The sequence below is a fragment of the Platalea leucorodia genome (genome assembly GCF_965183815.1).
Source record: "Platalea leucorodia genome assembly, chromosome: 5".
NCBI classification, from domain to species: domain Eukaryota; kingdom Metazoa; phylum Chordata; class Aves; order Pelecaniformes; family Threskiornithidae; genus Platalea; species Platalea leucorodia.
The window spans coordinates 95,094,611-95,110,146 of record NC_138827.1 but is presented as its reverse complement, the minus strand read 5'-3'; the positions used below and the strand labels follow the sequence as shown (position 1 = coordinate 95,110,146).

General features: G+C 40.1%; 1 protein-coding gene across 1 annotated transcript in view; it reads left to right on the top strand.

Annotated features, from left to right (window-relative positions):
• The first annotated feature begins 1,244 nt into the window (after positions 1–1,244).
• DARS1 (aspartyl-tRNA synthetase 1) overlaps positions 1,245–15,536 on the top strand; it is a 39,906-nt gene continuing 25,614 nt past the window's right edge. Inside the window, exons 1-4 of the mRNA XM_082312816.1 lie at positions 1,245–1,381; positions 2,704–2,761; positions 8,852–8,944; positions 13,813–13,915. Of these exons, the coding sequence (XP_082168942.1) occupies positions 1,310–1,381; positions 2,704–2,761; positions 8,852–8,944; positions 13,813–13,915 (326 nt within the window). The 5' untranslated portion in view covers positions 1,245–1,309. The remainder of the gene's footprint in view (positions 1,382–2,703; positions 2,762–8,851; positions 8,945–13,812; positions 13,916–15,536) is intronic.

The window sequence follows — 15,536 nt, the reverse complement described above, 5'->3', positions numbered from 1 at the left end:
TACAGATGGTACCGTCTACTCCGTGGTGAGGCACAAGATTTGCACCTGTCTGTTAGTTAAGGTTCAGCAGTGGTTCTGCTCAGCCTTGTGTTCTAAGTGACAGGTAATAGAAAAGACACAACTGACACGCTGTAAGAAATCCACATAGTTTGTTACTGTTATATTAGCGTTTACGTACACTACACGATACCCTACTCTCAGAACTTTGTTTCTTGTGGTGAGGAGGTATGAAAACTGACTGTGATTTGCCTTCTCAGTTACTGGATCTTAATTCTTTGCAACACTGTTTTGCATGAGAAGAAAGGATTTTGTGAAAGCTATGCGGTCTCATGGTGAAGTGCATAATTCTCTGAGGCAGAGTCAGAAGGGGAACTTTGCAAGGGGATTCCCACAAGAAGACATGCTGAACCAATGCAGCACGAAGTGCTGTAAAATAAACAACGGTAGGGCAGGAAGTGAAGAACTCTAATCGATACCGCAAGAGGGATTAGTTAGTCAAATGTGAAAATTCAAAACTGCCATTTAAATCAGGACAGCTAACTCCTCCTCGTCCTGCACAAAATAAACAACCTATGGCCATAGGATTCAACAGCTGCTTGCAACTTTGATTTCTGTCATTTGAAAGTTGGCACCTGCAGCGAGCTCCGGCCTCAATACCGTAGCATTGATTTAAGCACCCAGCTGGAGGGAAACACCTGGATTTGCGCTGACGTTCATTCTCCCCACATCACCAGACCTACTTTGGGTTTTAGCTGACTAATAACAAACAGCAGGATTGGCGGGCAGACAGGTGACTGAACTGCTGTCAGGGCAAGCACTGGCAAGCCAAGTTTGCCAGGGAGATAGAACAAAAGTGCACTTTGGTTTGGCTACCAAGCTGAGCCGAGCACGTTAGTTAGCCACCTCACAGTCCAACACGTTACCTCAGGCCTTACCGTGCCACACTGCGAAGCAGGGCAAGCGAGAACCAAACCCACCCGCTGCCCCGCCTCAGAGTGGCGGCCCACACCAGCACACCTCAGCGTCAGGGCAGGCCGCAGCCGCTGAGTCTCGTCAGCACGGTAGCACTGTCGTGACTACGACCGCTGGGGCTGCCGCTCGCCTCCTGAGGCGAGGAGGCGGCGGCGACCCACAGCCCCGCCCGCCGCAGGGCGGGAAGCGGCGCCGCCGCCCGCCCTTGGGGCTCAGCTCTCGCGATAGGACGGCAGGCGCGGCGGTCTCGCGAGAGGTGGGAGCGCGGAAGCGGCGTGGGGCGCAGGGCCGAGCCGAGCCGAGGCGGGCGGTGAGGGGTCGCGCCGGCCGCAGCAAGATGCCGAGCGCCGCCGGCCGCGGCCAGGGCCAGGAGCGCCGACCGGAGAGCGAAGAGTCGTCGGCGGCCGATGTGGGTCTCCGCTGGGAGGGAGGGAGAGGGCGGGCGCGGCGTCGAGGCTGCCTGTCCCGAGCGGGGGAAGGGGCAGGGTCCGGCCTAGCCAGGCGCTGAAGCCGCCCGAGGGGCCGGCGCTGAGGGGGCTGGCGGCAGCGTCCCCTGCGGGGTGGGGAGGCCGGGCCCGAGGCGGGGTTTGGCCGGGCCCGAGGTCAGAGCTGCCTTTCGCTTTTGCCCTGCCTGTCCGCCTCCCCCTTGGCCGGGCCCGGTCGGTTCGTGCCTCACTGAAATGCTCTGCCCCGCTCCGGTCACACAGCGGCTCCTGAGACCCGCTGGAGCCCCATCTCCGCCTGTGCGGGTGGAGGAGGCCCTGCGGGAGCCATGAGGGAGCCATGAGGAGCAGCACAGCCCTGCCCTGTCCCTGTGCCCTTTCCCCGTTGCAGTCCCCTGCAGAAACACCTGGGCTGCTGCTCCATAGCAGGGCACTTCTGCGGGGGCACCGGTGGCCTCTGCTGGCCTGGCAGATGTTTCTGTCTTTTACTTGAAGATCACAGATCACTGCTGAAAAGTCGCAGGCTAGTATTTCTTCAAGAAGGAAAAAAAAAAAGTATTAATAACTAGCATCAGTTCATTTTGTTATAAATTGAGTTCTGCTTGCTGTTGAAAAGCCGAGAATGCGTCAGCAGTAAGGAATTCTGAGTATAGGTGGCTTCTGTAAAACTATACGTGGGCCACAATTCATTAGAAGCGGAGAAACGGAGACACCCCACCCCACCCCCCCCAAGTAAAGTATTTCGAATGAACTTAGGTTCATATATTGAATAGAATAAAACAAATAAACTAAGACTTTTTTTATTTGGAAATGAGTGGGCTTAGTTGGGAAACTAGAATTGTGATCTTTATGATGAAGAGGCCCCATTCCCCTGGGTCTTACCTAACAGATTTTGTTAGTAGTCAGTCAAGCTTGCTTTGGCTGTCATAATGACATGCGATCTGCACGATTTCTTAGTGTGCCTGAATATTGGAAGGAAATACTTAGCCATGGATCTACTTTTGTAGGACTCAAATATTTTTTCAGGAGTAGGCTCTTTACAGAAGCATTCATACTAATGTGTGTAGTAAATAATGATCCTAATGTGTGTTTGCTGTTGTTGGAATTTTTTTTTCTTACAGGACACAATTATCTTCTCTCACTTGCATATGTCAAAGAGTATGAAACACAATTTCTTGACTTTAATATTATAGTGAATTGTTTTGTATTACCTCAGTTAAATCTGTAATGATTTTGTTCATCTTTTTGTGTATGCTTCTTTGATGTATGTTTCTCACCTCCATTTTAGGATTATGCTAAGGAAAGATATGGAGTGTCATCAATGATACAATCCCAAGAGAAACCAGGTCAGTTAAAAAATGAAAAAAGTTTTCTAAAAAGAGAGGGGGGAAGAAAAGATACTATATATCTATAGTACTTGTCTGAGAAATCATTTACCAAACTTTTTCATTCAAATCCTGCTGCCATTCTTTCCCTTTATTTGAATACATTTGGCACTTGCGAGGCTGCATTTGGAGTAGTGTGTCCAGTTTGGGGCTCTCCAGTGCAAGGAAGACATTAACGTTTTGGAGGTAGTCCAACAAAGAGCTTTGAAATTGTTTGGGGGACTGGAGCACAGGATCTCTGAGGAGAGGCTGAGGCAGCTGGGCTTGTTCAGCCTGGAGAAGAGGAAGCTGTGGTGATCTTATTACTGTTTAAAGCTAGTTGATGGGAGGGTGTAGGGAAGATAAAGCCGGAGTCTTGAAGGTGTGTGGTGATTGGACAGGAGGTCATGGACAGGAGTCAGAACAAAGGAAATTCTGATTAGATACAAGGAAAAAAAATCATAAGTGTGATTGGATATTGGAGCTGGGTCCAGAGAGGTTATGGAATCTCAATCTTTGCCCTTGCCTGGACCACGCCCTACAGAGCTTGTCGTTTTTTGTCTCCGTCCATGACTGCAGGCTTTTTTTTTTTATTAATTATTAAATTATTATTTATAATGTACTGAGTCCTGAGAAGTCAGGTTTTTTCTTTGTTTGCAGTAAGTTCTGCTATGGCTTGCTGCAACAGTGCTCTCTCTCTGAGTAGGATATCTGTCTGCTTATGCAGCTTTCATTATTCCTGCATATACCCACCAAATCCATTAATATTATATATTAATATTTATGGGTTTTATCATTATTCACACCACTGTGAATTCAGGAATTGCTCATTTTATACTGTTGGGGAATTGGGATTCAGAAAGACTTGTCAGCTAGAGAACAATCTCCCAGACCAACATCCCAAGAAATACTAATCTTCATATTATTCAGTGCATGAAACAGGAACGAGGGAAGGTAATAGACTGGCTTCTTGTAACTTCTTCATAGTGAAATCTAAAAAAGGAACATCATCTGTGATTAGGTGATTTTTTTCCTCTGAATGGTTGTTTTGGTTGACCTCCCTTAGGAAGGGAAGTGCAGAATGTACGGAAGAGGAGGAGCCACAAAAGCAATCACAGGTTAAAACCAGCTGAAGGGGAACATTATGTGAAGAATGTAATGGGATGAGAAAATCACTAGGGGCTATAGTAACAGTCATTATTGAATAAAATACATACTAGGTGTCAAATAAAGGGAACTAAAGTTGAAATCGCATGGTAAGCCAGCCCAACTGCTGGCTGCTGTGGTCTCCCTCTTCCTGATGCTGCATCTTCTGCTGATCCATTTCAACATGTTAATAATAACTTGCATAGCCAGCTTAGCAAAGTCAAAGAAGTTGGCTAGAGGTCTGATGGGAGCCATCCATATTTATGCATAACCACGTAACAATCCATAAATTGGTGTGCAGTCACAACCTAAAAGGTATAATATTAAGAAAAAGGTAACTTCAAATTAGCATCTGACTGGTTAGCCTGCACTGCTGACTGTAGGCTGAAAGATTGCCCTGTTGGATCTCCTCTCTCTGTGCTCTTACGTGATGGCATTTGGCTCACTGGAGTTTCTGCAAGCTGTGTTTCCTCTGCCAGTTTCACACCCCATAGCAAACAACTGTGTGGGAGACCCAAGCTGGCAGATTGAGATGGTGGATCAAATCCTACTCTCATGGAGAAAGTCTACCCTGCCAACCGTCTCATATTCAAAAGAAACACTCAAAAATACTGTCCAGAAAAAAATATGTTGAGAAGGAAAATGGCGAAAGCTACAGGAAACTATATGAAAAAGGCTGGATGCTGTATTTAAATATGTTGTCCCCTTGATCCTTGTTTAAAAAAAAAGTCTCAGCCAGTGTATGGAAAGGATTGAGTAGGTTTTCCATTGGGCTTAAAATACAACCTACAACACTCCTGCTGTTCTTTTTTTTTAGAAGATGGTTATCCAGAACACCAAAATTAGGTAACAGTAAAAACCAAAATGCCTATAATAAAGAAGTTCAAGATCAGCCTAGTCCCTTCCTTGAGCCTAATGCCCTCTTATTTAAAGATTCAGTAGTTTCTGCCAGGGAGAGCTCTTATCAAAGGGCTCACGGGAGGGTGAAGTCATCACTCAGCATCGGTAGTGTACGTATGCTTGTCCCCAAAGTATTCTGCTTGCATTGAATGTCTTGGAGGAGCTGCTGCTTGGGGCAGGGGGTGGCGGGGAAGCACCAATGCGAGTGTTCCCGTCTGTACTGTATTAATCTTGTTTGTTTCTGAAGTCTGTGTGGATATGTGCCATTTCTAAGTCAGAACAACGAATTGTGGTATGACCTGTGCAGATCCACATACCATCTGGTAACTGGAGCCAACAGACAATAGAGGCAGCGCAGACGTGGGTAGGAGCTCAGCTGGGCATCTGTAGGCTTGCTGTAGTAGCTGTGCTGTCCTGAAGATGCTGGCTGGACATGGCAAGTTAAAAAGCTTAGAGTGATCAGAGCGAATTATTCTCCGTTTCCAAGGCATAGGCTTATTTTTGCCTTACTCGTAGATTCTTGTTCCTCTGCAGGCAAATTAAAACTCTTTTCACATGTTCACAAAGATGCATAGATGCTCCACCCTGCTCCACTGGTCTCACACACACCTGTGCCTTCATTCTTGGCCCACTTCAGTCTTCCTTCTGCTAATGTTGGCTGCCCTGGCTATCTGATGCTCTCGCTTCCTGTTACGTCATGTCTTTAAGTCCCTCTTGCCTGCTTGAGGCTATGATTTCTAGTAAAACTCCATTTGCCTTTCCCTTTTTCTCCCTTCAGCCCCATTGCTTTCATCTCCCTTCCCTGGAAGCTGCTTTCATCTTATACTGCTTTTGGCTTTCAGATTTTTTTATTAAAATTATTGTCTCTTTTTCAAATTTATCCAACATTGTAAAGATGCTGGCACTTCACAGGGGCAGTAATTGATCATACTGTTCAAAACTCCATGATGCAAGATAAATGAACTTAGTAAACAGGCTGATGTGACAGGCAGGGAATGGGAGTCTCAGGGTGGAAAAGTGATTTTGTCTTGTATAACTTACACAGTTTTTTGGGCTTTTATCCACTCGTCCCATGTTTAGAAGAGGTTAGAGTTCTGAGAGAAAGATAAGCATATTTAATGTGTTGAAGAGAAGAGACTGTGCTATACATGAAGGAAATGAAAAAATATAGTTTCCCCTTAAACATGATTCAAAATGGCAATGAAGGTGAGATAGCATGAATATTGAATGGGGCTGGAAGTGTAATTTCAGACTTAGGGAGTGTTTTGTTTGAACTTCATTTAAAATCTTTGTTCCCTTGTCTTCACTGCAACTGTAGCACGGTTTAAAACATCTTTTATTTTTGCATTATTTAATTGTCTGTAAGTGTTTATGTGGCAAGAAGACAGAAAATGTGAGTATAGCTCGCTTTTGTGAAAGAGCAAGTAGGTGGTAGTCTGAAGAGTATGGTGGGAGGACCTTAAAGGTGAGAGCAAGAAGCTTCATTTTTGTCATGGAAGAGAGAGAAATGAACTGAAAAGAATTCCAGGTGAAATGATATGTGAGAGTACAGAGGGAAGATTTGAGCTACAATATGTTGTTTGGACGAGAGAAAATGAGTGACAAAGGCAAAGGATTGCTTACACTAACAAATGCAGACATCATCATGAACTACTGGCATTTTAGAAATGAGAGGAAAAGATGACTAGATTTGGGAAGTGTTGAAGGAGGCAAAGTGACATAACAGTTGCTACATCTAGCTCTCTTCAGTGAAGCACATTGACAGGGCCAGAGGCAATGGGCACAAACAAACACAGGAGGTTCCCTCTGAAGATCAGGAAACACTGTTTTACTGTGAGGGTGACCAGGCACTGCACAGGTTGCCCAGGGAGGTTGTGGAGTCTCCATCCTTGGAGATGCCAAAAAACCGTCAGAATGCAGTTTTGGATGAATGGCTCTAGGTGGCCCTCCTTGAGCCAGGGGTTGGACCAGATGACCTCCAGAGGTGCCTTCCAGCCTCAGCCATTGTGTGATTCTGTGATCTGCTGTTGGAAAAAATGACTTTATGCTGTCTCTTTTTGGATATTGTTTTATTACCCTTTTTATGAAAGGTGAAAGAGTTTTTAATAATTCATACCATATAAACATTTTTGTGTTAAAGGTGTCTTGTTTAGTCGTGATGAAACATGAACCATTATGTATCCAAAAGACTTTTTAAAATATTTATCTAATACAGATGGTTCCTGAAACACTAAGGATCCATAAAAAGGGTAACACCTCATTCTGTCTTTATGCTTGTGCCTGGAAAATGTTTTAAGTTTCTAACAATACAGTTTTAAGTTGACTGAGGTAATTTTAACTGTCTGAATATCAAACTCTTGGAAATACTAAAGCTCATGGGTTGTGCTGGTTGCATGTTTCCTATAGTACTATACTGATAAAGTTTGAACATCAGAAGTTGCTGGCAAGTGATAATATCTTTATTCCCCTTTCTCCCTTCCCCAGTGCACACGTGCACGCACACACACTATTAATATATTTGAGTCAATTTCCTATCACACTTCTCTGTGTGCTTTCATTCTGTTCTGGTTTTGATGTGTGTCTGTGAAAAAAAACCTAGATTGCCCTGAGCATAAGCTAATAAACATTTTCAACCCCCTAAAATTCCCAGTGCAGAATAATAGGCTTGCAGGGCAAGCTGTGACTGGTATTCAGAGACAGAGGGAAGGAGTCCAGAACAGCAGATGGTACCCTGCGGTAGGCAAACTTTGGAAAAGTTCTGGCGGGAAAAGTCTAGAGTGGAAGTGTCTTAGTAAAATTAATGTTATTTTGAAACAAGGGAGAAGTCTGTGATGAAAGGCAGAGAGAGTGAATTTGCTTGTGTTACATATCATAGAATCATAGAATATCTCGAGTTGGAAGAGACCCATAAGGATCAGTATCTCCTTTGAAGACTTTTTGGTCAAATAAGCGGTGTTTTTAACCACATACGAACTGTAAATGAGTAAGTGTAGCTGTTAGAACTGTTGAGGTTCTATGTAATGCTATGTATATCCTCTAACTGATTTGTAGATACTCTAAGAAATAAGTGCTTGAGACCATGCAAAAATACATTTGGCCAAAAATCTACAGAAAAATAAAATTAAGCAAGTACATTTCAAGGAATAGTGGCATGCAGCCAGCATATTGGCAGTTCATAATGGTTGTATACAGTTTTTAAAGTCCTGACTTATTTAAAAATATTTTTCTTGATAATTTTTAGTTTTTCCTTTACTATCCAAAATCTGTCCTTTGCGAACCATGCGTTCCTATTGTTATTTAGCTTTCTTGGGTAAATAGAATTTGAAGGGTTCTTTCTGATAAATCCTGGCTCCTGCAGTGCTAGTAGGGATTGATCAGGTTGTCAAAGAGATTCTCTCTTAAAATAATTTTTACTGTTGCTCCAAAATGCTATTGTTTTTATCAAAATAAATCTTCTTTTAATTTATAATGCACATTTATTTGTGATTTTTTTCTTTATTTTAAATAGTAATTATTTTATGGTGATGTTCACCCTACCTATGTAGATACAGAGAATAGTCCCATCACCTCTGAGCCTTTGTTTTGCTGTGTTCAACATACCAACTTTCACATCACACAGTGGAGTGGGGCAGACATCCCTTAGCTAGCAGAAATTCAGACTAATAAGTGCAGGTAGTACAGTGCAGCACAGTGAAGTCCTATCAAAAACAGTGTAGTCATGCTGGGTTCTGCCATCCGTAAACTACAGTAAGTCTTGCTTTTGTTTTAGTGCAGTTTGATCCTGCTATGTAAGTCAAACAATAAGTTTGAACCAATTTAAAACTACTTGATCAAGTACAATTCACTGAGAAAGAAAATGGGATCTTGGGCGTTTTCAGTACATCTGTTATGCTGTAGATACAAAAAATAATGTTTTGGATTTATGATAAGTTTTAGCAATGATAGAAAATGTATTTGGAGTTTAAAGTGAAAAATGTCTTGCTTAAAGAAAATAGTTTTAAAATACATTTTTTTTCTGTAATTCAGATAGAGTTTTGATTCGAATAAAAGACTTGACAGTGGAGAAGGCTGATGAAGTGGTTTGGGTTCGTGGCAGAATTCATACAAGCAGAGCTAAAGGTGAGATGCGTCCAGCAATTTTGGTTTTATTTCATCGTCTTGTTAGTATAACTTGAATGTTTATTTTGGCTTCATGACTTGTTAGTTATGTCTTGCATACAAGAAAACTTTGCCACCCAATTACTCAGTGTTCACTCAGTGTTCACGTTGACTGGTTATTTTCTCTTTTTTCCACCTGTCTTTTCCCAAGAGGGGAAAAGGAAATTTTGTTTTCAGCTGAGTGAAAATAGGGTACTATTACATTGTAGTAAAAGTGAATTTTGGTTTTATCATATTACTACATAATGTGTGGACAATTGTAAATAATAGGAATTTTAAAATATTACAGTCATTCTCCTTTGGGTGTTAACAATTGTGAGATAAAACAGTTACAAGCTTCTACTGTAAAACATACTTTTATTACAAATGTATCAGTTGTCAGACAGGCCACGTCTATTCTGCTGCGTATGAATATTTTCACTATATCTTTTCTTTGACAGGAAACAAAAATCTGTGTTAAGATTTCAGAATTTTTACTTTCAGTTACCAGTATCTGATTATATCAATTTGAACTTAAAATAAGAAACATCAGCTTTCTTTAACAGGACAAAGGGAAAATCCTTTTATAGTAGTGTGGGCTGTCATAGTTGGCTGTCTGACAGCCATATTTCTTCCCTGGAATCAGAAGTTCTCTCTGGAGATCAGTTTGCCATATGCAAACTTAAATAGGCTTTGGCCTTTTCAGTTGACATCAGATGCTGACAACTGTTGTACTGGTTTCAGTTATGTTTGGCAGCTTTGTAGTGAGATATAAATACCTTGTCTTCCCAAGAGCTGAAAGAAAAGAGCGTAAAGAAATTATCTTCACGAATGAAACTTAGCAGTAGTCTTAGATTTGGGAATAATGCAAATTAGGGGCAAGAATCCAGTGCAGAATATTGTCACAGATACCGGATTCATTTCTCTTTTTGAGGCTTCATTTTCTTAAAAAAATGTCCTTCCTAATGAGTGTCTGTGCTGCAGTCAGTTAAAATAAGGAACTGCATGTAAATATATACATATAATGCACATTTTAATTTGTATTGGAATCTTTAAATTTAGGGAGTCCTCTGTGATTTCCTCAACAGTTCTGTAGTGTGGTCTTACATGGAAGTCTCTCTTTGCTATGTATAGAAATTGTCAAACCCAAAAGCTGTGAAAGTCTTGGTCATTACAACTTGAAGTTGTTCAGACAGGAGACACTCTATCTAATTTAAATGTTACTATCAGTATACAAATAGGAGTATCCTTATGGCTTTTTCTTTTGCAATTGTAGGAAGAGTTCAGACTACTAACAGAATTTAGTATATTAAAGACAGGTGTCTATGCAGACCCTTAAAATAACGTAAAGTTCAGTGGTTGTTTATTATGGTCTCTATTGCATTTATATATGATATTTTGCATGATATATGCATTTACTTCAATCAGAGTAACATATATGTAACATGGCAATATTAATGTACAACAAGCTGTTTGTCATCCTCCACCTTTCACCTCAGGGAAGACTACATTTTTTCATGAAATAACAATGCTAATTTTCAAAACTCTTTAACACAACCTGAAGAATGAAAGCAAAAGGAGTTGATTATGGGCATGAAGTGTTCTCAATTTATTGATGGTGCTTCTTGTTCCCTCTTGGTCTGACAACACAGAACAATTCTAACATTCAGGGAATGCTGCTAGGGAGTGCCATATGCTTGTTTACTTAAGCTTTGGGGGAAAGAATCTTACAAGAAAAGCAAATGTTTAAGAGTAAAAAGTAATGTTAGCCTTTCCCACACACATCGTGGTGCCATTCCTACCGTTGTGGAAAGTCTTGCAGGAAACAGGAAAATCTTACACAGAAATAGCTTTAGTTTTTCTCAGAAGCTTGAATTTGACTCCTAAATAACCAACATATCCTTTAGTTAACCCTGTCTCGTTCTGACCAATAAACCAAAAAAAAAAGAACATGAACAATTGCAGAATCCAGCTGTCTCGTATAGCAAGCCACTCATGAAGTCTGATGGAAATTAACTGAAGGATGTGTAAAGAATGGGGTGTTGGGATGTTCTGTGGGTTGTACTAAAATTAAAGTGCTTGGGGCCCTGTGCTTTTTTATTGTAGATTGAATAAATGCTATTTCTGGCCTTATTTTAAAGCCAACCTAAGCTACTGATCACATTTATCATTGAAAAGCAGTTGGGAAATCAGTCTGGGTTCTGCGAGACAGCTGGGACTTGCACAGTATGTTAGACCTGAACTTGGTTTTGGTTTATGAAAGCAAAGGTTTATAAAACATCAAAATAGTATGTCTGAAAATAAGAGTACCACCAAGAGCAGTTTAAATACTGGACCAAATTTTATAGCAAACTATATAAAGTTTTCTCTTTGCTGGCAGAAGTCTGTAACTAGCAATGTATTAATTTATATGACCAAACATTTTTCACTTTTTATACAAATGCCTTTTATACAAATTCCTTTTGCAACTTTTCATCTTTTTAGGCATTCATGTGGGACACAGTATTGGTTTGTTTTATAGAAACTATAGAGTAGTTTACTGTTGAATGTGAGTAAAGTTGGTCTTACACTTTTCAGGTAAATACCATGTAAATATTTTGAAACACACGGAGAACATGCCATAATCCCAATTTTTTTCTCACTGATGCTTCCTTTTTTCCGTCTCTTGATCTGGAAAGGCATCTAATCATGAACTAGATTTGATTATGACTTGTCTTTTTGATACTTCAGTTTGCACGCCTTCAGCTCTTTTGGGAAAAGTTGTTTCCTCCTACAGTCTTTGTAACTGTGGTATTTTAACTATTCCTGTCAGTGAGGTTTGTTTGATCACTTATCTTCTGTGTGATTAGAAATGGTTGTATTCTACAAAACATCCTCTTTCCTCATGAAAACAACTACTGTTACTCACGACAAAAAGATATGAGTCCTTTTATAATGCAGATACTGTTCAGATTTCTAGTGTTTGGGATTAAGTACAACTGACAAACTTTTGCTTCTGATTAGTATGAGAGCAGGTCCCTCCACTTATTTCACTATCTTCTCCTTAAATATTTACTAGTTGAGTGACGTTGTAGCTGTCTCCAGCTGTGTATTTTTTGTTTGAATACCTAATACATCATTGCTGAAACATTGATCATATTTTGCTAAATTATTTGTGACTGTAATCATGGAGACAAATACTATTTTCTAGGAAATATTGCATCAAACCACAATGTAAGTAAGAAATACTGAGGTGTCACAGATGTGAGATACGCCTAGCTTATCCAAAGAAACTTAGCATATTGTGTCCTATAGAAAAATTTTACTTCATTTGTTGACTTGCTGGATCTGAAACACAAGCATGTATACAACCGAAGGCTCTATTTAGTTTCTGAAGCCTGTACTTTTCCAATTTATATCTGTGTCTCAATGTTTGCCTGCAAGAAATACGTACATCCATACCATATTGGCTTCTTTACTTAGATATTGCAGCCTCTGGAATACGGAAATAGTTGTACTCTGTTTTCTGAAAATATAGAATTAATTTTGTTGCATTTCTGAAATCACCATCATAGGATAAGGTTAGTTATTTCCACTAATTATAATGTCAATTTTTAATAATGTTTTGTACTAGTTTTATATGTTTGCTTTTATTTTCATCAGATTGTGTGTCAAATGTTCTGCATTTATCTTCTGATACTGTTTAAATTAGCTGTAGCTATGTGTCAGGAAAGGTAATCTACATAATCACAAATGAAAACTGCAACTGGCTTTTTAGTGTCAGCGTTCAAGTTAGATATATGTTGATTTTAATGTTTTATAGTGTAAGTCAACAATAACTGGGAAATAGCTGTCTATAACAAAGCTTCTGGCTTCTTCCTATTCTCACCATTTAAATGGAAATGTTGTAATGTTATGAGTCAGAACTTGGAATTAAAATTATGTTGATGCATTTTATCAGATACAGGTACAACAGTGAAGTGTTTGTTGTTAATTTCTCTCTCTGAGGAAGAAGCATTTAAAATCATATTTCCTTAAATCTAAGTTAAGGAATAAATGATTATTAAAGATGTGAGGAGAAATATGAAATGGTTGTAACTGTCAGCTAAACAGATTAGAAAGAGCTTTGTTGACTTGGAAATACCCATTTTAAAAGTCAACAAAGTGCATTATGTTCTTTGTAAGTTATTATTAATTCCTATTAACTTCTTTTTCCCTAAGCTGTTCATGAATAAATTGCTCTTACAGGAATTTTTACTTGGGTCTTTTAGGTTCTTGTCATTCACCAGAATCAATACTCCTTTTGTTCCCCTTCATTCTGAATGTGTGGTGTATTATAGAATGAACATTGTTGATTTAGTCCCTGTGGTGCAAAATCAAGCTTATTTCTCTCAGAGCAGCTTTGTAAAGTGAACTCTACAGCTTTAGTTTGAGAAGATGAGAAAAAAATTCTTTTAAAATAATGTAGAGTTGAAATAGTTGTGAGCAAAGCAACACGGAAAAGTATGATTTACTTCTTGCAGTTGAAGAACAATAGATATTTTAAAAGTTACGATTTCTGGTATTTTTTGTTTAGATATTATTTATCTTGGAAAGCTTATTGTTATTTTTAGAAAATGTCCATTCGCATGTTTATAGACGTAAGGCAGAATTATTTGATTTATTTTAATGTTGGTGTGTGTGCATGCAGAGCTGACCAGTTTCATGTAGCTATTTGGGGGGGTGGCAGCGGCAAGGGAGAGAGACACACCCCCCACTCCCTCCCTTAAAAGCTCAGCTTAATATTAAAGTAGTAAAGCATTTTTTCTCATTCACAAAGACCTCGAGTAACTTGTCCTTAATACACCTGCGTTGTTTTTCTTTGTATTCAGGGAAGCAGTGTTTCTTAGTCCTGCGTCAGCAGCAGTTTAATATCCAGGCTCTTGTGGCTGTGGGACAGCATGCAAGCAAGCAGATGGTAAAGTTTGCTGCCAAGTAAGTAAGCAATTATATCCTGTTGTCAGAGTAAACAATGGTGGGAACCAGGACTCCCAGGGGTTGGGACCATTTTCACACATTAACATCAATGCTTCGTTTGTTTTAAAATGTAGTTATTTAAATTGTCAGCTCACTACTGCGTTGAATACATTACACTGACAAAAGATAAAATAGAGAACAGGCTTGAAATTCATTCTGAACTGCTGAAGCAGCATTCTCTCGCCATAGACAACCTACATTTACTTTCAAGCTGGCTAACAAAAAAGTCTGGCAAGCTGAGCTTAGTGGGCCACTTCATTTTGTGTGTGGTGTTTGTGTGTGTCTGCACATGTTCAGGGTTTTTCTTCTACGAGATGTGCAGTGTAGTAATACGTTTTGTAGCTAGAACTCATGTGAAGAAATTCCATATTGCAAGTGGCTTACTGAGTTGAAGAAATTAAGAGTAGCTTCTGTTCACTGAATTAATCTTATTTACACCTTATTTTTGGCACTAGAATGTTTAATGAGGGATTTAAGTTACTTTTTAAAATATTTTTTGGGAGATAATGGCTAGACTTGCCAATTAAACAGTGTTGCAGCAATTTAAATTCAATTACTTGGTTTGTTCTTAAAGATAAAAAAAAATTAACTTCCCCTGCTACTTGCCTCAAGATTCAGGTTGTCCAGTACTAAATATGCTTGCATGACCAAGGTGTTTTTATAGTAGAGCTTTTAATCATGTACATCTACTTGTTCGCAAATAGAAATGTGGATCAATTTGGTGCAATAATACGTTTAACATGTGGCACTTGAGTTGCTTCTGTGTAGTTCTTGGCACTACTTTCATGCCTGGGAAGGGAGCCCCTGCTAATTAGCTGCAAAAGTGCTACAGCCTTCAACTTTCAATATGTCAGGGAGAGGAGGGATTCATTATAGTATAGACTTCCAGAAGCCAAGTTAAGAAGGTTAGGATAATGCTTCTGCTGATGAGGTTCAAGGCAACGGGAAAACAGAACCAGCAGTGTTTGTTGTTTGGCGGTGCTCAGTGTTGGCAGTGCCAGTGTGAGGCATGCTGTTTACAGGTGTTTATGAGCCAAAGTGAAGTGTTCTGTTTCTTCATGAAATAGTTTCTTCTCTCCAGCGCTTAGAATCTTTGAAAAGAATTGAGTGTATAATCTACTTGTTCCCCAATTCATCTCCCTCTAACCTACCAACGGTCTGCCTGTACGCTCTCGACAAACTTGCGCTACAGAACAGCGAAACAACTCTCAGAGTTGTGATGCTCACTCTCCTATTCTTCAGTTCTCTCCAATATCTCTCTTTTTCAGTTTTCTTTGTGGTTCTTTCCTCCACAACTGAATTTCTTCTGTTTCACGAGTGGCAGAGTTCAGTGCTTAGGAGCTCATGAGAGGGAAGTTGGTCCTTGCTCTTTTCTTCCATGTGCTGACTCTGCCACTTGTAGGCCTTCCGTGACTTTTTTTTTTTATTTACTAATCTTTTTTTACTCAGTTGGTTTCCTGTCAGGTTAATGATTTAAACTAGATCATGGAGGTCCAGACCTAACAAGGAGTGGTAAATGGTGGAAAAGGGTACCTGGAAAGAGTAGAGGGAAAAGCTCCTTTCTCCTCTGGCAGCAGTG